This window comes from Triturus cristatus, chromosome 12 (genome assembly GCF_964204655.1).
Source record: "Triturus cristatus chromosome 12, aTriCri1.1, whole genome shotgun sequence".
Taxonomy (NCBI): domain Eukaryota; kingdom Metazoa; phylum Chordata; class Amphibia; order Caudata; family Salamandridae; genus Triturus; species Triturus cristatus.
This window is the reverse complement of record NC_140595.1, coordinates 621,837,632-621,862,356: the sequence shown is the minus strand read 5'-3', so window position 1 is coordinate 621,862,356 and position 24,725 is coordinate 621,837,632. Positions and strand designations below refer to the sequence as shown.

At 43.9% G+C, this 24,725-nt stretch overlaps 1 protein-coding gene across 4 annotated transcripts in view; it reads right to left on the bottom strand.

Moving 5' to 3' along the window:
* The window catches only part of PIEZO1 (piezo type mechanosensitive ion channel component 1 (Er blood group)), an 854,808-nt gene that overhangs the window by 154,606 nt on the left and 675,477 nt on the right, over positions 1 to 24,725 (bottom strand). For all 4 annotated transcript variants that reach the window (XM_085638610.1, XM_085638612.1, XM_085638613.1 and 1 more), the window contains 2 exons: positions 22,605 to 22,774; positions 14,255 to 14,409 (listed from right to left, as the gene is read on the bottom strand). In XM_085638610.1, coding sequence (XP_085494736.1) covers positions 14,255 to 14,409; positions 22,605 to 22,774 — 325 coding nt within the window. The remainder of the gene's footprint in view (positions 1 to 14,254; positions 14,410 to 22,604; positions 22,775 to 24,725) is intronic.

Sequence of the window (24,725 nt, the reverse complement as noted above, 5' to 3'; positions counted from 1 at the left end):
ACACGCTTTGCTAAACTACCTGGAACATCTTCACAGCTTTTCCTGTTTGCTGCAAAATCACATCTAAACTCTTTTAAAAGATTAGATGACCTATAAGCATATCTATAACACCCACTTGAGACCCGAATCCTCCTCCTCAGCACCATCTCTTTAACATTTTTAGATACCTATTTCCATAAGTAACCTCCACCAACCACAGCATATTTCCTAACCTTGAACTACCACCAATCCTTCTCATTCCTGATATTACTTTAATACACTAATAGTTGACAAACATATGCTTTTACTGGAGCAGTTAAGTTATTCTTGTGCAACTGCTACCCAGCCTTGGGTGTGGTCCACACAATGTGAAAGTCCAAAATAAGTAGTTTAAAAAGAGATAGACCACACACTAATTTTACAGGGCATACAAGTGACCACAAAAAAACGGTAGCGTCTTTTAAGCTATTACAGCTCTCCACATGTGTGGCAAGGGTTGCTCCTGAGGCTAAAACATGCCATAATGGTAGAAGACTCAGTTCCTTCCAAAAACCTCAGATTTGGATTTCCTGAAGGTGAGCTCAGAGAACCTTTTTTTTTAAATTGTCATAGTCCACAAACACGCATCAATTAACTACATAGAACATTTCCCAATTTGTATCGCGCATCGACAAGTGACAGCTAAACCGAGTGAGAAGTGGACATTTAGGGCCATTTAAATAGTGCACAGAAAGGACCTAACCTCCTCTTGGTGCTGTTAAATAATGGATCAAAGAATGAGTTACAAAATAACATACAAAATCAACTGGACAACTTGGAGACACCACTTCTCATCAAGCACGACTACAACGCCCCACAACTGTAATCCTAGATAGCCGGCCACATATGTCCGAAGTATACCTATTCCATTTAATTTATTTAAGGCACTGTGATTCTTTAATCATCTTTGAGCTACATGTGCACTATTTGGTGTCAGTTGCTTGTAAATGTGTGTAGCAGTATTGCATTTATAATTAAGCATGAATAGCACTCTCCCTCCCTGTGTGGGTATGTCTATGCTATACTAAAATTCCAAATGCATAAATTAATGAAAAATCCATCCAAAGCACTCAGATTTATAAAGCCATGCAGTGTACCATAAAAATACCTCTTCTCCAAAGGTGCTTTTCCATTTGGGGATCTCTCATACTGAAAGACACACATGCACCCTTTCAAACCACATCCCAGCGCTTTCTAATCCCCCTCTACACCCTTCTTTGCAGAACTTTACCTCCACCATACCACTCACCCACCAACATAACCACGTTTCTACATCAAAGGAACACTTTTCTTACCTAAAACATTTGCATGACTCAACCCATCCTTGCTTGTTAGAGTGGCAGGTACATATAACTGGAGTGATACAATATATAACTTCATTATGCACCATAAACATTGATTTTGCTTGAGCTTATCTTCCTATTAAAAGTGATTCAGCTGTTCATTTTAGTATCCATTCTCTGAAAGGCTCTGGTGGTTATATTGGCTAAGTCTGTATTAAAGTAATTTCCAACAGTATAAATGTAAATGGAAGTGGCTATTTTTCCAGCTGCCGGCAAAATAGTCCAATAATCTCTGCTGTTTAGCCATCAGCTGGAAAATTACACAAACCTCTTCTATTCAGCCAGCGGCCGTCTTAATATCTAAAACTTCAGTGTTTATCCAGCCGCAGGCTAAAAAGCACAGATTATGTAGTATTTGACTGGTGACCGGATGCATAGTGTGATGAAGGTCTTTATGTAGCTAGACATGAACAAAAACAAAAATTGGGACTCCAACGAAAGGTGGAGGGGTGGCGATCTTAGTAAAGGGGTGCAGGGGAGTGTGAAGGATTTGAAAGTACGTGTATGTCCCACTGTACAACAGTACATACAAGAGTAAGTGCATGAATTAAGCTAAATGTGGTACACAATTAAAATAACTAATGTACAAATTCAGCTTCTATTTCAGGAGCTTCAAGCTATGGCACACAATTTGTGCTGAAGTCTGGGAGTTTTTTGGCTTCATATGTCTACAGTTAAGTCTGACAAAAAAGAGAAAATGTTTAATACCCGGGGTGGCTCCTCCATTGGAATGGAGGAGCGCTGCCCCACTCATGTGCACCCTAAAGCCTCCGAGATAAAAAAATAAAATGGTAATTGATTATTATTATTTTATTTTTTATTGTCCTGTCCTGAACAGAGTGTCAGGACGGGGCGGGCCTGCTGAGTGAGCAGGGAGGAGTGGTGGTCAGAAGGCTGCCTTTGCACTTGTTTACAGAACGCAAGTGTCTTTGGCCGGCCGTCTCGAGATGGCCAGCCACACATGCCCACTTTAAACCTCTCAACCCAGCTGGCTTAAGACAGCTAGTTTGGAAGCAAGTGCAGGCATCGAGCGCCTTCAGGAGCGCCGAGAGAGGCTGCTCCCCCCAATCACGGTACTGCTCCCATGCTGGTTAACAGCAGATAAGCAGGCCTGGATTGGTCGAGGGAGTTTGCTGGGGCTGCACTGCAGTCCCAGCAGATGAAGTCGGAGAGAGGAGGACATCATCAGGATCCAGTAGGTGCTTTTCTTTTCTTCTTTTTTAAGTTTGTTTATCCGCCCCCCCCCACCCCCCCCCCCCCACCCAGTAGATGCCAGCCACCACTGTTTAATACATTCATAAATGTTTTCTTCACTTATGAGTTCAATTGTCTGCTCATGGTCATTCTATGGATAATTTTTTAAGAGTGTTACTCATTTTGGACTTCATATGGAAAGCCTTGTGCTTGTTTTGGGCTTCTTTGCAAGGGGGTGCTGCTTGCTTAGTATTTCAGACCTGGAAAAACAGCAGCATATAACAAGCAGCAGCAAAAAGGAAATGCAGAGAACAGGCGATATCTGGGCCACAGAATGAGGAACACTTACATAAGATAATTGAAGATGGGGCACAGTGCTTTGAGACACTTGCAGGAGGTAAACTGGGTAGAAACACAGTCATGGGTATGTTATGGAACAGATGAAGTGAAAGCAAGGGGCATGTAAGCAGAGTTTTTGGTTAATTCATTCATCTGCCACACTTTGTTACACTGTTCATGCAACAGTGTGAGCTTCAGGCTTAGTGGTTGTAGGAAAGGGCCCATTTTTGACATGGTGACCCCCACATTTTGCCTGGCATTTGATGTGATTTTGATGGGAAGTGCACTGGGTTCCTACTAACTAGGTCCCCAGTGTCAGATCTCTTTCCCAAAACTGTGCAAGTGTACCCCAATTAGCAATACCTTTAGCACTCCCTGTCAGTCCCTAGTGAGTGGTACCTCTGGTACCGAGAGCAAGGAGAGGCTAATGAGTTTCCTTAAGGGCTGCAGCACGAATTGTGCCACCCAAAAGGATCCCTCACCAAACACCCACAGACTGCCACTGCAGGTTGTGTCTTGGTGCAGACAATAGTAAAAACACGACAAGGCATACATCTCTGTTTGTCATGCCTACAGACACTACATGCAGTATAGGTAAGTCACCCCTACAGCAGGCCTTACAGCCCTGATGCATGGTGCACTATACTACATGTGAGGGTATAACTGCATGAGCAGGTATGCCCCTGTGATGGTCAGTGCTATTGCTGCCAGTACAAATGAGCAGGGAAGCCCTTTTAGGTAAATGCGTCAGACTCTTGTGAAAACGAGTTCATCACCTACATGATGGCTTCACTGAAAATAGGGATGTTTCGTATCAAACATCTCGTATTAATAAACCCACACTGATGCTAGTGTTGGATTTATTATAGATGCACACAGAGGGCACCTTAGAGGTGCCCCCTGAAAATTTACCAGCTACTGATGTGCTGACTGACTGTTTTTCGCCAGCCTGCCATCAGAGATGTTTCTGACCCCCAAGGGTGAGGGTTTTTGTTCTCAGGAGGTCAGAAACAAAGCCTGCTTGGGCAGAGGTTGTTTACAACCTCTCCCACAGGCTGACTTGCAGATTAACATTCCAAGGCAGGGGGGCTTCAAAGAGCCCACCGCCTTTGGTATGCATATCGGGCTTCTCTCACAGGAGATGAAGCCGACCCCATTTGTCCAGAGCCCTTTGGCACCTGGACAGGCGGGACAATTAGCTAGTCAAGATAGGCATGCCCACCTTCAGGCTAGTACCACCCTTAAGCTGGGCTACCTGAAATTGAGGTGACTTTTTAGAGTTAGCCATCTTGGTGATGCAAACTTAGGATCTCTGGGACAGGGTTATGCCCATGAGCACCCGACGGCTCAAAAGCACCCTGCACCCAGCCGCCCGAGTGCCCCTGGCAGTGCAATCTCTACTCTACTCTACTCTACTTCACCATTTTCCCTGAGCAAGTGACTAGGAGCCCAGCTCCCACAGCCGCGTGGCCTGCTAACCAGCAGCCACCAACCAAGGTCCCCCAGCCTCCCATAGGATAACATTGGGCCTAACTCACTCTGCACCCGGCTGCCCCAGTGCCGCTGAGGGTGTAACAACTGTGTAGACATGACCCTGGGAGACCCCTGAGTCTATGCCCAGAACCTTAACTCTGCCAGTCGAGTACTTACCCAAAAGCGGATAACTCTCTTTTCTTCCATAGGGTAACATTGACTGGTTTCACTTTGAAATTCTTCTAAGTGTGAAGTTTCTAAACTTTAAAATATTCACCTAAAATCAACCGAGTAACGAAAACGAAAATACTCACCTGCTATCAGGAGAGATCCCAGTGCTGGATCTTGGTGCCCAGCACTGACCCTGAAAAGTAATTACAACCGTACTAACCGCTAACCCAATTTTCTTCCATAGGAAACCATTGACTGTTTTTCCGTGAAATTTCTTCTAAGTGTTGATTTTTGCAAACTACAAATATTCTTTAACAATCGCACCAACTGTGAAAACGTAATTACTTACCTGTTTTAGATAGATGTCCCAGTGCTGAACCTAGGAGTCCAGCACTGGATTACAAAAGTAACAAGAACATACTTTACCTGCAACTTGAATTTCCTTCCATAGGATAACATTGCCTGGTTTTTGCTGAAAAAGTTTCGAAGTGTCGATTTTGCAAACTTACAAATATTCGTTAAAAATCGCCTGTATAACCAAAACACATTCTTCCAACTGTTTACAGGTGGTGCCCCAGTGCTGGATCCAGGATCCAACACTGAGTTAGAAAAAGTAACCATAACCCCCCTTCCCTGCTAAGTGAAATTCCTCCCATAGGATAACATTGGTGATTGTGTGAGAAAAAGTTTGTGTCAACTTTTAAAATACCAAAATATTGCTTAAAAATCACTACTGTAACCAAAACGCTTTTACTCAACTGTTTACAGGAACTGTCCCAGGACTGAATCTAGGATCCAGTCTTGTGGTAAGAAAAGTAATCCAAAAAGTAATCTATTGCATTTTACTAGGAATTCCCATTGAGCTCAATGTATAATTGTGTTTGAAATTGTGTTGCCTATTGCAACAACTGTATCTATTGCATCCAAAGTCTATTGCCTATTGAAAAGTATTTAACTAAAGTATCTCATTCTGAGAAAGTATATTTTGATACCTATTGTTGGTTCTAAAATAAAACAACTATATATTTTTATCCACAAACCATTGGCATAGAGTTCAGTTCTTGAGTGTGTGAGACCATTTGCTGACTGAGTGTGTACAACAAATGCTTTACACTGTCCTCTGATACTGCCTTACTGCTCGACCAAGCTACCACTTTAGAGAGTAAGGTTATATCTAACTTTAGCCTCTGCCAAACCTCTGGGGACTGTGGACTCTGTGCACACTGTACCTATTTGGGAACAGTATATACAGAGCCACTTGCCTACACTGTGAATTATGTAAAAATTGAGTTCAAAATCTGTTATAGCATTTAATGTTTGTTCCGTTGAAAAAGCTTGCCATCTTGTACTATTACCAAAAAATGAAATTATATATTTTGACATATTTACATTTTTAATAGCTTTTTATAAGTGTATAGATATGAAACAACCTGGAGATCCAAATCTTACAAATAATTTCAAATTAATTTGGAATACGAATTTTTATAATAATCAATTGAATTGCCTTGCATAAGGGGCCATCTGCAATTGGTTTTATCTTAAACAGATCACACAGATCAAACAGCATCATGTCATTGGGATACAACATTTTCAATTCTGGCCTTAGATTTACAAATCATTGTTTTCATGTGTTTTTTTTTCAGATATTTTTAATTGAACTAAAAAAAAAGAACTAAAATAAGGATTACAAATTCCAGATTGCACAGATTTTTTACATGGAAACTCAGGTAGAAAAAACACTGTTTATAGCTAAGGCTCCCTGTTTTCCATTTTTACTGATTTTTATAGATAAATACAGACAGAAATCAATGTATTTTCTTGTCTGTATTTATTTTTAAATGTGGATAAAAACGGAATTTGGGGGCTTTTGAGTGATTCTAAATACACTTTCCCATGACTGCCAAGACAATAACTGTGTTTTATAGATAAGGGGGTGAAAAAAGAAAGGAATTTTAGTAAAGAGGCTTAAACAGCAGTACATAGACACAAGGCTGATACTGAAATGTGCATATTTTTATATAAGTGCATTGATTTACCTTCTTCAGGTGTTCATATCACTGAAACCTGGCAGGCATTCAAGCATGACTGCATATTTATTGGTTAAATAAATGCCGAAATATACCAGTTTCAGCGTTATTTTTTTCACAAAACTCATAATAATAAATATGGATAAATACAGATAAAGTTGACAAAAAATAAATATGGATAAATACAGATGGAAATGTAAAAAAAAAAAATACCATAAAGCCAGGAGCCCTATTTATAGCCTAGAGCCTTTTGGTAAATCCTATATCTGGCCCAGGTGCATTCACATGATTTGAAAATGAAAGCAACTGCATAGCGCTACAAGAGTAGCGCTATGAGTAGAGCTTCACCTACTCTTTCAAAGGTTCCAATCAACTCAGTCATTAGCAGCCTCTTACGGTAGACCTAGAGGAGCACATCTATTTGTAAAGTAAGTGGCCGCTCTATAATGGATCTCTCAAGTCACTGTGTCCTGGCCCTTAGTAAAATGGAGGTGCATGCTGGACAATGACTGCCAATTTAACTTGGAAACATTCTCTGATTGCTATTGAGATCTTTAGATTGTACTGTGCAGGTATACATTGCATTTAGGCAGTGTTAGCCCTTATTTGCATAAGGACATGAGAGATAATTGTGTTCACTCCTTGTTTGAAGTTCTACCTGGTGGTAAGTGCATTTTAAAATCTGTGCTAAGCATAATCATACATCATTTCAGCTCTTTAGGCAGTAGCAGGCAAATAATGGATTTTTCACAGCTATTTGCATGGCCACTGGCCAGTCGTGTCTAATGCCTACTATTTAACCAGTGACCAAGTAAAAAGTATGTTTCTTTGCTATTTGCAAGGCTGCTACCCAATGGTTCATAATGTCTGCCACTTGGCCAGTGGTCGGGTAAATAGTGATATTTCCGTGTTATTTGAAAGGTCACTGGCTAAATGGTACATAAAGTCTGCTATTTAGCCAGCAGCAAATTAAATCATTACAGATAATATACATTAATTTTGCTATTTACTCGACCGCCGTCCAAACAGTACGTTATGTCTGCAATTTAGCCACAGTCCAGGTATATAGTAATGTTTCTTTGCTATATGTATGGCAGCCAGCCAAGTATCAAATAATGGCGGCTATTTAGATGGTGGTGGGGTAAATAATGGCGTTTCTTTGCTATTTATACATCCCCCATATAAACAGTACATAATCTTTATTATTTAGCCAGTGGCCGGGCAAATAGTGACGTTTTTCTGCTACTTGCAAGGCTGCTGACCAAATAGTTATATTTTACTATTTAGCTGGTGGATGGGTGAATAGGAGAGAATTGAATATGCTACTTACCAGTATGCATCTGTTCTTGGCATGTAGGGCTGCTGACATTCATATCTGTGCATAGATCGCCGCCTAGTGTTGGGTCCGGATGTTTGCACGTTGTTGTCCTGGAAGAGTCTTCGAAGTATCCTGGGATAGGTGACTCCTCCCCTGGACTACAGTGCGCATGGGCATCCTCTTCATCCTCAGATTGTTTTTCGCCATTGTGACAGTGATGGAGTAGATACAGAAAGTGATGACCATGCTTAGAGTAATTCTGAGAGCTGCAGCTGCTACAGGCACCGGGGAGGAGGGAGGGCGATATGAATGTCAGCAGCCCTACATGCCAAGAACAGATGCATACTGGTAAGTAGCATATTCAGTTCGAGGCATGTGGGCTGCTGAATTCATATCTGTGCATAGAATATATAGCAGTACCCTCTATTAGCGGCGGCTACCAGTGCCAGCTGTAGCGGTCTGAAAAAGAGTTTTGAGAACAGCCTGTCCTACAGCTGCCTGCTGTTTTGATTGCACATCTACACAATAGTGTTTGGTAAATGTGTGTGTAGTGGACCAGGTGGCTGCTCTACATATATCATGCAAAGGAATGTTTCCAAGGAAAGCCATGGAGGCCCCTAACTTACGTGTTAAGTGGGCTCGTGGGGGAATCGTTAATGTGCGTTTAGCCTTTTGATAGCAAATTTGAATACATTTAACGATCCATCTGGCTATACCTGCTTTGGAGATGGCGTTACCTTTGTGGTGTGGGGCAAAGGCAACGAAAAGTTGTTTTGTTTTCCTAAAGACTTTAGTCCTGTCGATGTAGTACATGAGGGCTTTTTTTACATCCAGTGTATGGAGTGCTCTTTCTGCGACAGTTTGTGGGTTTTGAAAGAAAACAGGCAGTTCAATAGTTTGATTCATGTGGAACTGCGATATTACTTTGGGCATGAATTTGGGGTTGGTACGTAGTACGACCCTGTTGGCGTGAACCTGTATGAATGGCTCTTGAATGGTTAGTGCCTGGAGTTCACTAACTCTTCTTAACGAAGTGATTGCCACTAGGAAAGCTACTTTCCAGGTGAGGAATTGAATCTCACATGAGTGGAGAGGTTCGAAGGGTGGACCCATCAGTCGGGTGAGGACCAGGTTGAGGTTCCACACCGGTGCTGGTGGGTGTCTTGGGGGAATTACTCGTTTAAGTCCCTCCAAGAAGGCTTTGATGGCAGGCACTTTGAATAAAGAGAGGTGCTGCCTGTTTTGGAGATAGGCTGATATTGCGGTCAAATGGACACGTATTGAGGTGTATGCCAGATTGCATCGGTACAGGTGTAGGAGGTAACAAATTATGTTTTGGATGGATGCGTCTAGCGGGTTAATGTCAGTATTATTGCAATAAATGGCGAACCTTTTCCATTTGGCTGCATAGCAAGCCCTGGTAGTGGGTCTCCTGGCCTCCTTAATGATGTCCATACAGTCAGGTGGCAGGTTTAGGTAGCCAAACTCTAGGACTTCAGGAGCCAGATTGCCAGGTTCAGCTGTTGCGGATCTGGATGCTGAATCTCTCCATGGTTCTGCGTCAAATGCGCGGGTTTGATCCGCAGTCTTTGATGGGGCACCACGGAAAGTTCGAGAAAGGTGGCGTACCATGGCTGGCGTGCCCACGTTGGAGCAACCAGGACTAGTGTTAGTGAGTGTTGCCTGAGTTTGCGAGCCACCAGCGGTATCAATGGTGCTGGGGGAAAAGCGTACGCAAATCTGCCGGACCAGTTCATCCATATCGCATTGCCCTGCGACTGCGGATGTGGGAACCTGGCGGCAAAGCTTTGGCATTTTGCGTTTTCGCTTGTGGCGAATAGGTCTATCTCTGGGTGACCCCACTGCTGGAAGTACGGTTGGAGTACTGATGGGTGTAACTCCCACTCGTGCATCTGGTGGCTGTGTCTGCTGAGCAGATCCGCCATCTGGTTGTCTTTGCCGGGGAGGTGTTCCGCCATGAGGAACATGTTCCTCTGAATGGCCCACTTCCACATGCTCTGAGCCAGATGAGACAACTGTGGAGAGTGTGTTCCTCCCTGCTTCTGTATGTAGTACATGGCAGTCATATTGTCCGTCCGGATCAACACGATTTTGTTGCACAAGTGTACTTTGAATGCCTTCATGGCTAGGAAGATTGCCATTAGTTCTAGAAGGTTGATGTGCATCTTCTTTTGTTGTGTTGTCCATAGTCCCTGCACTGTGTAATTGAGTACATGAGCTCCCCATCCCTGGAGAGACGCGTCCGTTGTCAGTATTATTTGTGGAACAGGCTCTTGGAACGGTCGGCCCTTGCAAAGGTTTTGTGGATTCCACCAATGCAGAGAGTTGTATGCCCGACCGCTCACCAACACTAGGTCTTTTAGTTGCCCGTGAGCCTGAGTCCATTGACGTGCTAAGCACTCCTGAAGCGGGCGCATATGTAGTCTCGCATGTGGGACTATGAAAATGCAGGAGGCCATCATGCCTATCAACTGCATGAACACTCGCGCGGGAAGGGAGTGTTGGGGTTTGAACTTGGAAATCAGCATTTACATGCTGTTGATCCTCACTAAATTTGGCTGAGCTGTGGCTGCCAGAGTGTCTATGGTCGCACCCAGGTACTGTTGTACGTGTGCGGGTTGGAGATGTGATTTTGGGTAATTTAGTGAGAACCCCAGGCTGTGAAGGAGGTGAATGGTGCGGGACATGTGGCTGGCGCATTGCTGGGCTGACTTTGCCTGAACAAGCCAGTCGTCCAGGTAAGGGTAGACATGAATGTGTTGCCTCCGTAAATGTGCAGCCACTGTAGCTAGGCACTTTGTGAAGACCCTGGGCGCTGTTGTCACGCCGAAGGGAAGAACCTTGAATTGGAAGTGCTGCCCCTGAATAGTGAACCTGAGATTTTTTCTGTGTGATGGGTGAATGGGTATGTGGAAATACGCATCTTTGAGGTCTAGCGTGGCTAGGAAGTCTCCCTGTTTGAGCAATGGGAGGACTTGTTGGAGGGTGAGCATGTGGAAATGCTCTGAGAGAATGTAGCGGTTGAGGGGTCTCAGGTCTAGTATGGGTCTGAGTGACCCGTCCTTCTTTGGTATTAAAAAGTACAGGGAGTACACCCCCGTACCGTGCTCGTGGACGGGTACGACCTCTATTGCGCCTTTTTGCAGCATACTTAGCACTTCCTGCTGTAATAGCGCTAAGTGCTCTGAGGACATAGGACGGTGTCTTGGCGGTATTGTGGGTGGAGTTGAGGTTAATTCTAGGCAGTAACCGTGTTTGATAATATCTTTGACCCACCTGTCCGTGGTGATGGAGTTCCACGTGGACAGGAACCTTTGTAGCCTTCCCCGACAGGTGTTATGTGGTCGGGAGGAAGGGAGAGGGCGTCACTGTTTGTTCTTGGGAGAGGATCTGGTATTGCCGTATCCGCGTCCTCTACCCTTTGTGCTTGAACCACGATATCCACCCCGGGGTTTTTTATCGTAGGTACTTTGGGTGTTGCCCTTGTTGTAGGTTTGCTGTGACCCCTTTCCTCTACCTGCTCCTCTATTTCCGGGGCGACGAAAGGAGCCACTCCGAAAGGTCTGCGTTTGGAGAGCCCCCATGGACTTTGCAGTGTCTGTGTCCTTTTTTATTTTTTCTAGGGTGGTGTCAACCTCTGGTCCGAATAAGTAGTCGGGGTTGACCGGCTGATTGAGGATGTTATTTTGAACCTCCGGTTTGAATCCGGAGATTCGCAACCAGGCGTGTCGTCGTAACATGACGCTAGTGTTTATTGCTCTGGCAGCTGTGTCTGCGGCATCCAGTGCACACTTAATGGATACGTTAGTGAGGAGTTGTCCCTCCCTGATGAGGATCTCTGCTCCCTCTTTGTATTGGTTAGGGAGATGTTGGAGTAATGTTTCTAATGTGTCATAGTGTGCGCAATCGTAGCGAGCTAGGAGCGCCTGAGTATTGGCAATACGCCATATGTTAGCTGCCTGGGCTGCAATCCTTTTTCCGGAGGTCTCTAGCACCTTGGACTCTTTGTCCGGGGGAGGAGCATCCCCAGTTGTCTGTGAGTGCGCCCGTTTGCGAGCATTGGCGACTACGATGGAATCCAGAGGCAACTGGCCTCTAATATAGGTAGGGTCCCCAGGCGCCGACCTATATTTCTTGTCGATCCTGGGGTTTATTACTCGTGCCCTGGTGGGTTCTTTGAAAATGTCCTTTGCTGGTTTGAGGACACCTTTCAACATGGGTAGAGTTTTGATATTCCGTTCTGAGGATGCGAAAGTATCCATTAGAAAATCGTCCGCGATTGTGTCGGAGTGGAGTTGCACACCATGATTGGCCGCAGCACGTTCAATAAGGGCGTTGAATGCGGCAGTGTCCTCTGTGGGAGATGTTTTCGCGCCATATAGCTGCGTGTCCTGTGTATCCATATGTGCACCCGGGTCTGCAGGGTCATCCCAAGCCGGATCAGGGTCCGGTTGGCCGTCAGGGTCCATCTCTCCGGGGTAGGGGACGTGGTCACCCATGTAGTCCTCCAAAACGTTGGTTTCGGAGTGTGTCGGAGAGAAGGACTGTGGATCTTGGTAAGAGGTATGGAGAGGTTCGTAAATAAGTGGTTCCGAATCCACTGGCAGCTTTTTCTTTAGAGGGATCCGGTAGGAGTCCAAAGCTGGTTCGGAAATTATCCTCCGCTTGTGGAACATCATTCTGCCGGTGTCGGCATCGATGATGTGGGATGGTGACGTCTCCGTAGGAGAGCGTTCGGCAGGCGTGATCCTAGTGTGGGTGACATGTGTTCTGATTTCGAACAGTTTGGGTGCCGTGGATGGCGGCAGGCCAAAAGTGATGTTGGCCGGTGCCGGAGAAGCTTTTTGAGCTTTTTTCGGCTCGGAGCCTGAAGGGTCCTGTAGGGCCGCCTTTTCTTTGATGCGTTGCAAGGACGCTGCAACTTGCCGCACCTGGAACGCCGACGGTTCTTTGGCGCCGACCGGTTCTGTAGAGGCAGGCGTGGACTTTTTCGGCGCCACGGGGTCATCGAGTCGAGGAGAGGTAGTAGCTGTCGACGGCGTCGATGATTGTGCCTTTGGTGCTGCTTTCGAAGTAGTGTGAGACGCAGCAGCTATTTTGACCATTGTGGCTGGAGCCGATTGTTTCGGTGCCGGGAGCCGAGGCGGTTTGGCGGCACCGATGGCCTTTTTCCGTGTGTCGGCACCGACGTCGGCTGCTGCGAGCTCGGCACCGAAGTCCCGTTTGGTGCGGTCGGTGCCGACGGGTTTGGCTGGCGTCGAAGGTGTGGTGGGCTTCGATCCGACCAGTGTTACTTTCAGTTTCGGTTTCTGTGGAACCGATACGGCTTTCGGTTTCGGTTTCGATGAAGGGAAACCAGACGTTTTGGGTAATAATGGCTGCCGCTGAATGTCCGAGGCCGGGCCAGAGGGCGGGGCCGAAGAACTGCGGGATAGGTCTTGGGTAAGGCCCGAAGGCGATCCCTCGACCGGAGCCATAGACTGACGCACTGGGATATCCTCCGTCTGTACGGGTAGGCCTTGCTCGTCACCGGAGCTACTCTCTTCGGCCCCTAAGGCCTCATTGTAGTCTCCTACCTCGGTGTCGGCTTCGTCTCTGTGAAAGAGTTGTTCTTCGATGTCTTCCGATCCGGAGTTGTGTTCGGAAGCGGGGCTGGAGGGTAGGTTCTCCACGTCTTCCACATCTTCGTCCTCGACGCTGAAGATGTTGGTCGGGGCCGGTGCCGCTTGCTGCGCTTCAAGTCTCGCTGCTCGTCGATTCCGGAGAGTCTTTTTGGATCGGAATCGGGCACAGGCCATACATGTGGACTCGTCGTGATCCGGTGAAAGGCATTTGTTGCACACCGGGTGGACGTCGACATGGGGATATTTTGCATTGCATACAGGACACCGCTTGAATGGTGTCCTCGATTCCATCGTCGAAGTCGGGTCGATGGTCGGATATGATGCGAAAAGAGTTGGTCTTGAAGTTAGTAAACTAACAAATAACTATCGATACCGATCGGGAACAGTACCGACGCGAACTAAAGGCCTTTTGGCCTGAAAAAAGTTTTTCCTAACTTGAGTCAAGATAAGCACATCCGAACCCAATGGCGGAAAAAAACAATCTGAGGATGGAGAGGATGCCCATGCGCACTGTAGTCCAGGGGAGGAGTCACCTATCCCAGGATACTTCGAAGACTCTTCCAGGACAACAACGTGCAAACATCCGGACCCAACACTAGGCGGCGATCTATGCACAGATATGAATTCAGCAGCCCACATGCCTCTAACATACACGATTCACCTGGTGACTAAATTTCATCTCAAAATGGCATTCAAATGGCCCCTAGAACTTATCTATGCACCTGCCTTGAAGCCATGCTGTTTTGAGAGTCAACAACTGTCTTCTCTGCGCCAGACTCCTCGTGAATGCAAACAGGTGACTCTGCTTCTGTGCTCGGGCTTACTCCTTCCTCATGCGTCAAGTATAGGTCTTCCAAGGTTCCTCGGTTAACATCACCTCCCTGGAATGAAACAACAAATTACTGTTAGTGTCCTCAACTATATCCAGATGTTCCTCAAGAGTATAACTAAAACTCAGTGATTTTTATTATGCAGAGGTATTGTCAGTTAATCTACTATAAAACTCATTTATTGCTGAATGCTTATGCATAGTTTCCATTTTCTTTATGCTTACAATGACTGTATGATCATCTTCAGAGGAGACTTGGTTCGAACATCAAATGCCTCACATGAACTTTGAAAATTAAATGTGCGCTGTGGCTAAATGTGGTGTGCTAGCAACGTTCGCCCGGGACTTTGAAAATAGAATAGGCATCACATTTTAGTGGGTATCTCTCAAGCATTTTATACTTAAGAAGATAATGTGTGCATGAGTTCCATTCAGAACACTGCCAACACACAATACATCTAAAATCCATAATTCTTGGAATGCAATTCCTCCAAACTCCTATAGATATAACCAGACGGCCCCATCCTTAGGAGTCCATTTTGTTGTGCTCCTGAATGACTATAGAGTGCCAGATGTGCTGCAAAAGAAGTCAGATGAGGAAGATTAAAAAAAAAGGGGCCCCTATCCTAACTTTCTATGTGTGTAGTCTCTGCAGTCGTAAACCTAATATTAGTAAAAAATAAACTTGCAGTTCATAAATACCAAAAAAATAGTAAACGTACACAAAAGTGTACGTTTATCTTTGTGGATCAGGCCCTCTGATGCCAAAAATAAATTACAAATGCTACTCTGAAATAATGCAAGGTGTACACTGTGTAAAGAGTCCAGGCAAACCCTAATTGGTTTACAGAGGCGCATATGAAATCCCAAATGCTCTCTTTTGTGGTAGTGTAGGCGAGCAGTTAGGCATGCCAGAGGGTAGTGGTAAGCATTTGTTGACACACACAGAGGCAATAAATGAGACACACACTCGAGAATAAATCCGAGACCAATTTAGAAAAATAAGTCATATTTTTATATACATTTTGATACCAAGAACTTCTATCAAGTAAGTACTTTATTAAATATTGATTTTAGAAGGTAAGTAAAATGTTTACATAAATGTGCTTTTTTGCACAATGCTTTCCTATTGGAGAAAATGTATTTATACAGTTATTTGCGTTCGGTTTCTGGAGGTCTCCTTTGGGACTTAGAGTAGTAGGGCACCATGGTCCAAAGTACCACCAGCAGTTACTCATTACCTGCTCTGGGGCATCCAGTTGCAGAGGTGCTGATCAGGTTGGTAGTTTTGCGCGCTATGCCGGTTGAAAGAAGGGTGGCCACCTAGAAACAGGCTGCAGAGGGGGACTTGGGAACAAATCCGGAAGCTCCCAATGGGAGGTTCGGGTCAGAAGGGTCCTGGGGACAAGGGGGCACAGCCAATTCATCGGTACCCGGTTTGAGTCGCTCTGTGCAGAATGGAAAAATCGTCTGGGGTCTGTGGACCTTGGAACCATGCGGTTGTTGGTTTTGCCGGTTGAGGGTGCAATATCAGGACAGCTGGGCCACTCTGGAAGAGGGTCTCTACGGTGCTGATGTCCCTTGATAGCTGCTTTGTCTTGGAGTCACTGGAGTCCCGACTGGACTCTCACGGTTTCTGCTTGCTGCGAGGAGTCCGGTACCCCAGGTATCGGTTGTGTGCGGCTCCAGTTGGTCCTGGTGTCCTTTCTCTTGTAGGGGGGGGGCACAGATCTGACCTTCAGGAGCAAAGGCTCGTTTTCCTGTGGAGCTGATGTGTCAGGCTTGCCAGTGAGCAGCAACTCGGTAGACAAGAATTTGTGTTTCAGTGCCTGCAAGCTGCAGGGGAGTAGCTCCTCTATTCCAAGGGAGATCGCTTGGTGATTTGCAAATGCTGGCAGTCTCCAAGGCTTCTTGGCAGCTGGTCAGCTGCAGGACGAGTCTATGGGTCGTGATTGCGAGACTTAGTGCGGCAGGCAGGGTTTGGACCCAAAAGTCCACAGCAGTCGTCCGTTCTCACTTTTTCTTGCAGCTCTCTGTGTCTTTTTCTTCTTGATCTGTCAAATTTGACTCCCTGGTGTCATGGATGGCACCTAAATACTCAATGTATGGGCGTTACGGGGAGTGACACATAGTAGCCAATGGGCTACTTACCTTTAGGGTGTCTACACTCCACTCTATATGACCACTTCCTGTGGGAAGTGGGGGCATTATCCTGACCCAGAGAGCCTAATCCCTCCAAAACTAAGATGGTGGAATTTCTAAGGGGTGGCACTAGCCTGGGAAGGGGGCACGCCTCCTGACTAGCTACTGTTCCCTCCTGTCCCAGTGGCAAATGGGCCCAGGCAGGGGATGGTATTTTTCCTGTCTGGGGAAGCCTTGGGTTGCACATCAAAGGCAGCAGAGGACTTTGAAGCCCCCTGCCTTGATATGCTGATCACTTAGCAATCCTGCTTGGAGGAGATAACAACACCTCTGGCCGGAACAAGCATTGTTTTTGCCCTCAGAGAACTCGGGCTCTTTCCTGCAGGTGGTCAGAAACCTGTCTGTGGTGGCCAGTTGATCTACACAAGTCAGCCAGAGCACTAGTAGTCGCTAGGTTTTCAGGGGGCACCTCTAAAGGGCCTTCTGGGTGCCTGTATTAATAAATCCATCACTGGCATAAGTGCAGGTTTATTAATACAAGATGTTTGATACCAAACATCTCTAGTTTCAGTGAAGCCATCATGAGGCTGGGGGACTCGTAAATACCAGCGTCCAGCACATGTCAAAATGGCTTCCCTGTCCACTTGTGATATCTAAGAATTGACTTAGACATCACAGGGGCATATCTGCTCATGCAGATATGTCCACACATGTAGTATAGTGCACTCTGCCTTAGGGGTGTAAGGCCTGGTGTAGGGCTGACTTACCTATACTGCATGCATGTAACACAGGAGGTGTGCCATGTTGTGTATTCACTTTTCTCTGCATTATGGCACACAGTCTGCAATGGCAGTTTGCATGTTGGTACTGAGGGGTTCCTTAGGGTGGCACAATTCATTCTGCAGCCCTTAGGGACCCGCTTTAAACTTCTTGCCCTAGGTACCAGTGGTCCCATTTACTAAGGACTTACAAGGGGTACTAAAGGTATTGTCAATTGGGGGCACAATTGTACAGTTTTAGGGAAATAGATCTGGGACAGGGAACCTGGATAGCAGGAACCCAGTGCACCTCTGTCAACATTGCATCAGATACTAGGCAACGAGTGGGGGTGACCATGCCAAAAAGGGGCACTTTCCTACAGCTAGCTCTCTGCAGTACTGGGGTGAGGAGGCTAAATATGGCACTGAGTCAAAAAACGGAATGTCTGGTAAAGAGGATTATGGTAATGTATCAGATCTTTATCAGATAATTTGGAAATTATTTGTGTGTCGTTGTGGGGCATGTTAAAGGTCATGCAGCCTATAAGAGCAAGGAAGAGAAAAAGTAGCAAAATAATGTTAATGCTACATATCTTTCTGTAATCTCCCTTGGCATGCAAGAGCCTTCTTATGTGGGTAAAATGTAGTGTTCCCCACATAATGCATAGGTAGCTGTTCAAAGTCATTCTCCTTGTGTGATGCGACTCATTCCTGAATCATCATCATCATCATGTATAACTTTATTTCACACAAGGATCTTAAAAAGTACACAACACAGAAATGGATTTAAACAATATAAAAAATAAAAATATAAAAACCATTTATAAAAGAGTGCATGGCTACCATAAGATACATTTTGAAAGATAAAATCAGAAGTGGACAGTTCATACAGTACATTTAGAATGCTGAATCCATAGAGCATGCCTGTATTTAGCCAAGCCAAATACTATTACCCTACGTGTGTCAATGAGCAAGGTTCTCATCACCTCAAGGTAGTGGCCAGGACCAACCAGTCTGCACAATGGAATAATCCACTTGCTCCTCAATGATTTATAATAGGGACAAAAAAATAACAGGTGCACAATAGGTTCTGGACATGCTTTACAGGATGGACATAAATCATCAGTGGAGACATTACGCCACTTGTTACAGAGCAATTGGGTGGGAAGGGTCTTATAGCGGAATTGTATAAATAATTTACGTACCAAGGGGGGGGACAATTTCAGCAATGGTATCTGCAAAGCTTGGGACAGATTTATAAACTCCTGAGACAATGTACCCACTGATTTTGCCATCTACTTCACCGCTATTTTCTCCCCGTAAATCACTTTGATCCTGGCCTTTGGTATTGGAGTCAGGCTTTCATGATTGGACCAGTATACCTCCAGCCCAAGCCTCCCAAGTAGGTATATCACACGGCTAAACCATGGAATAGATGCTACCTATTCAAAAGACCAATCATTGCCACTCGATATGAGGCTAACTCTTCAACAGACCACAAACGGTGCCAGAACATCAATAGTTTATAGTCTATCTTAAAGGCCAATAGTCTTTGGGTGAAGTCCAGATACAAAGGGGTCAGAGAGGTGCTAAGAGGTAGATTTAAGAGAGGTCTAAGAAAACAGTTTTCAATGGTGGTAAGGCAGTTGGTATTTCCACTGCCCCAGAGTTTCGTCCCATACAGGCCCCCCCCCAAGAACTTTGATGTTGTAGATTTCCAGTGCTGGGGCCACTTTCCTGGCTTTATGAATTTTACTAACATTCCTGAATCACATCAGTACCCACAATTCTGAGACTGACAATCATGCCTGCCTGTGACTTCAAGATGATCGAGTACAGAAGATGTACCACAGATGTAAGCAGATTGCATGGCACACAGGAAAACTGCATTAAACATTTAAGCAGCCAAGCTGAGATTTGATCTTCAAGACAAATTTAGCCACGAAGAGTAAAAAAGTGGTATGTTTAAATAAATGCTACAAGAAGCAATATATGAGGCTAGGTTATTGAATTCATTATTCGTGTATGATTTTTTTTAATGTGCTTAAAATTTGCTTACCATTATTAGCAGTCACAGACTATTTATTCAGGTAAGGATCACCATTGGCATGTTTGCACAGACTTACTCTCACTGCCGTCCTTTGCAAGCATTGCAGTTTGTGAATGTGTGTTAAGGAATGACTGTGTCAAAATCAAAGTGATGATTTGTCCCACTCGGAACGTCTACAATTGTCACAAGACCATGAGTCTCTTAACTGGACAAAATTTGGGAATTGTTCAGGTAAACAGACATCTTTTTTGCAGGTTTCAGGACTGAGTGAACGGAGCTTAAATCAATCAATGTTCTTGGGAAACAGCAATGGGCAACGTCTGACATCTGTAACTAACAGACTGAAGCTGTAATTCATTGAATCTTCTGGGAAAGCAGTAATAAGGGCTGGAAGACATATTGGAGCAATCAAATACACATACCTAAAATACTGGGAAGGTAGATGCAGTGAATGCTGCATCAATCATTGATTCTTTAGGGGAAGAAGCAGCGAGTCTCACAGTGCTCCAACAAAGCAACTGAATCTAGATGTAATCTTATATATGGCATTTCATCCAGGTGTATTTCACAGCAGTTCCATTTCATTGAACACTTTTCATTGAGAAAACTACTGATCAAAACTAAAGATGTGGCTAATTCTTCACATTGCAATGCCAATTTCCTTAAAAGCAATTAGTTCAAAATGTTTTAAATGAAAAGGAAAGAAATTACAATGAAAATTACCCTATTCCTTTGTAGTGATATGATTTTGTGAATTATTCAAATATGTGGTTTTAGAAATATCTTGAAAATGAACACTAGCTTTAACCAAACTCTTACCCTTTCTGACAGTAGGTCAAATCCCAATCGTTGCATTACCCAAAGCCATGTTTCTGGCACTAATCCTTACCAGGAGTCTACAATAATCAAAACCATGGCGCTTACCCTATTGTTTTCTCTAACTGTTGCCTTCACACTAACCTAAATCCAACACTAGCCTGATTCTGTACTTTATGCTAACCCAATCTCTAAATGTAATCCTGACTTTACCCCCTTACCTTATTGTAATATCCTTTAAATGAATTCCTGTGAATTTGTAGCAGATTTTTCCCAACTAAATTTCATCTTTTAAATGCATTTTCTATTGGAAAAAGGGGTTACATTATAGGATACTGTGCAATTAGTCAGGTCAGAAATGTTCTCTCTCTTAAGGACAGTGGCTTGTGGTAGTATTAGGACTGTACAACACGATGCACTGTTACTCCAGCATGCTAGGAATAGACTCCACTTTAAGCATAGAAGAATTCACGATTGAAGAAAATGGAGAACTGGGTCCTTGTTACTGGGTGAACCACAGTTTTGAGGTGTGAGCAGGACTCTGAGTTCTGGGCATACTAAGTCAGTGCCTTACATCTCAGGTCTTTCAGCTAACTTTGCTCTCAATAGTTTGTTACTCGACTACTTCTCACCCTTGCATTTATTTTGTTCTTCCTTTCGGTTCCCACCCCCTGCATCTGTATCTTACCTATGCTTTTTGTTCACTTACCTTTTGGCTCCTCTCTGTGTCAAGCACCTCACCTTCTTATGTATACGAAATGCTACAGCGCTGCCATTCTGTTAGCACTCCACTGGCATTTACCATCCATCGGCAATCTCATCTTCATCCAGTCACCTTCCCTAGAAACCTGCCTTCGCTAGGAAGCGGACTTCTCCATTTCAGAAGTCTGACAGCCTCTACTAGGCTATTCGGCTCCAGGACTGATTCCTGGTAGGGCTGTGCCTAGTTATATTCTTTCCTAACTGAGTGAGAGCTATTTAACACTGGCTTTGAGATGATACTCTGCTGCTGTGAGCACCATTCTGAACCTGTGCTACTGGTATCTCTTCTATCCTACTTTTTCTTGTGGTTCTTTACCTGCATATTATTATTGAGTACCTGGGTTGGAACAGGTGGCGGATTGGAAATGTCTAGTTAGCATTACAATATTATCCCGGACAACTTGTATAGAAACAATAGCTGTTCTGACAACAGTGCAATCAATGATGCAAGAAAACATTTCTATTCAGTCTGTGAAACCCTATGTTGTTGAATCACCAAAGAAGCAAATCACATTTTCGCGTATTTTGACTTTGCATGTTGGCTATTCACGGAGTGAAACTGTAATTATTCACACACTCAGTCTGAAATGTTGTGCAAATGTTGTGCAGTGGCAGCTGTTTGTTCCAATTAATCATTTTATTGTTTAAAAACTGTAAAGTGCTGCAGTACGATGGTGGTTTAATTATATAGCTGAATATTCTAAATGGACAGCAGTGAGCCTAACTGGACCACTTTTGATGCACTGGGATTGCTGCTTATGGTACAATCTTGTGTAAAAGATGCCAGATAAATTTCAAGTTAAAAGTATTTGAGCAGATTGGGCTAGATACCAAGGGCTCACCCTAGTATAAGGTATTAGGTGCACACAAAAAGTAATTTGCACAGGGAAATTTCACTTGTTTGCTGATTTACAAAAGAAGAATTGGTGGAATTATACCATTATATTGTATAGAAAAATTATATCAATGTGAATTTAGCTTTGCAGAAAGATATGCTCAATTGAGGTCCTACTGAAAAATGTACAAGGACGTCTGTAGATATTCAGAAACATTTGGAAGATAATGCAAATCACTGGAAGCCAGGGAGGTTTAGTCCTGTGAAAGGCAGGAGGATTTGAATTTCCAGTTGGGCAAAAGAAAGGGGAAATCCCCATATTTCGTGAGGGTTTTTGGAAAGGATTGTCTCCACCAGAAACATATCTCCTCTGTAAAAATACAGAAACATGCACATTTCTGCATCATTTACTGAAATAGGTTTAAAGTCTTGTGGAAGATCTAACTTAGTAAATTTTTTGAAATCTTTATTTTTTGTAAATTTCTAAGCATACGGAGGGATTCTTTGTGAATCTCTTAAAAGTCAGAACCAAACGTAGGAGGAAACCCACAAGAGTAAACCTATAACTTTTGCATCCTAGCCTTCATGAATTGGCCTATAATGCTCGGGAAAGGTTTGTGCACACTGTAATATGAATTTCTGAAACTCAAGGTAACGGGCTCAATATTTGGTGAAAAACAAAATAGTTTGCTACAAATGGCTATTAGAATGGCATACTAAACTGGCCAAACATCACAAAGGTGCAGTGATCCACAATTCTCAAAGCTCTTGCTTGGAAGTATGTTCCTAATAAGGCACGGCTGATTGATGCCCACACAATGACTCAACAGAGTTAACAAAAGGTCAAATACAACTGGTGCACATTTACTGATCAATGGACATACCTTGGACAAGTTTTTGGTGAGGACGTATCTTTCCACCCAGAGCACTGTGGACATGTTGACATAGTGTTTTGTGAGAGATCCAAGCCACTGTGTGACTCCATCCAACATAGTCAGGAATAGGACCCACAGGAACTTGAGGATGTCAATAACTCGCTGCACAAAATTACTTCCTTATAAAGAACACAGAAAAAGAGTACATTCAGAAACATTGAACACCATCCTTACTGGTTGAGTCCGAACCACCATGAAATCAACATAGAAAGGAAATGGAAAACCAATCAGTGACAAATGTTTTTGGTTGGGATAGAATAACTGGGCACCCAGGAGGGAGCGGAAGTACAGCACCAATTAAAGACTTTAAGCATGTTTTTTAGTAGGAATGGACCAGCCATGCACTCAACAAGAGAGAAAATAGAGAATCAATTCTAAAACAAATTAACACCATCTTTCTTGGTTGAGAAAGAAACAGCAGGCCCTCAATAGGTTAAGGAAACTGAGAACTCATTCGCAGATGTTCTTGTATGGGATAGAAAGACCCGACAATAGGGAAAGGTGCTGAAAAATATGTATGTTGCTCGAGGTCGTGCCTAAAAAAATCCACATTTAGCTGCTTTCCTTTACAGGAAATTGCATACACTGGAACAAACTTTCTTTTTGCATTCAATCTCCCACACTGCATTCCTAGACAAATTGCAAAACTCATTTGTCTGGCTTTATCTATAGGCAATGTGAATATTTGTAGTCTATCTAGCAATACTAGCAGTATACATAAAAAGGAAAATTTGATCCACATCACCTTTTTTCCTAACAACTGTGCCCTGGTCAAAATAAAATCTCTGACCGGTACTAGTTACGCATGTGTAAATGTACGTGTAGAGGTAATGCCCCAATATTTCAATAACAGCTGGAAAGTCATTGGCCTAACATTGAATGGGACAGCAGACAATGATTGCAGGCATATTAAGTTGACCAAATTAATGTTCTCTAAACACAGAGCGCTCACATGGTGCTAAGTTCTAGCCATGCTTCCTCAGTGCCTAGTGTTTGTTCCTGTGTTTTGCTCTTTAGTTTGCCATGTGTTTCTGCCTCTGTTTGCCTCGAATTATTTCCGTGTTTTTGCTCCACCTTTTTCATTTAGGATGATCCCCCATGCATTCACTGCGCCTACAAGTGAAAATATTTTCTAATATTAACAGCAAGATGCAGCATCACTGCCTAGGGAATGTCATACTTTTTAACTGAAAACCAGCTGACAATCTCTATTGATGATCTCAGTGAAAGTATACAGAGACAATTGCTGCCTTTAAGGCCCCATTAAGCATGATAGGCAGCAGTATAAGGAATGATTATCTCTCTATTCTGCTGCTACTGACTCCACCATTCTTAATCTTGCTACCCTCTGGACATAAAAAAGTACCTTATGCTCTGCTGAAAGAACTTTCATAAATCACGAGTCAAAAAGTTCTTTCACACTCATGGATCATATTAATTCCTATTGTGAGGCAGCAGCATGTTCTATTCAAGGAAGACAAGAAGATGTCTTTCAACTCTGATGTTGTTTAAAGATCAAACCAGCTGCTAATGAAAAGGTGAGCAAAAGGCTATGGTCTTCACAGTTTCCTTAGTGCTACGTCAAACATACACAGAATGTCCCTGGTTCATAATACATGTTTTAAACTGGAACAAGAGACAAAGATGTGAACAATTTCAGATTCCAACATTTACAGAACCATCCATGTTTAATAAATAAACCACCATTCCAAGGTAAGAAGCATGGGTGCCTTTGTAGATAGAAAATATCCACTTAGAGGCATTGGCAGACATAAATATCAGTGCATCGGACCACAAAGTGTGGTTTCTATTCCAATGCACCTCCTTACACCGTATCTAGAACTAAGCTACTCCTATCTCCACACTTTTTAGATCTACAAGAACATTCATTTCCACGCCTCTGTTAAAAAGATTCTTAAAACTTGAGAAGGCATTGTAACTGTAGGGTAAATACTGATCTTGGGCGAAGCAGTGGCAAACACTGCTCCAAAAACACACTGGGGACTCCAGAACAAATAAAGCATTTGTGCACAAAGCCTTCTCTGCAATGTGTCCATCCCCTAAGCAGCC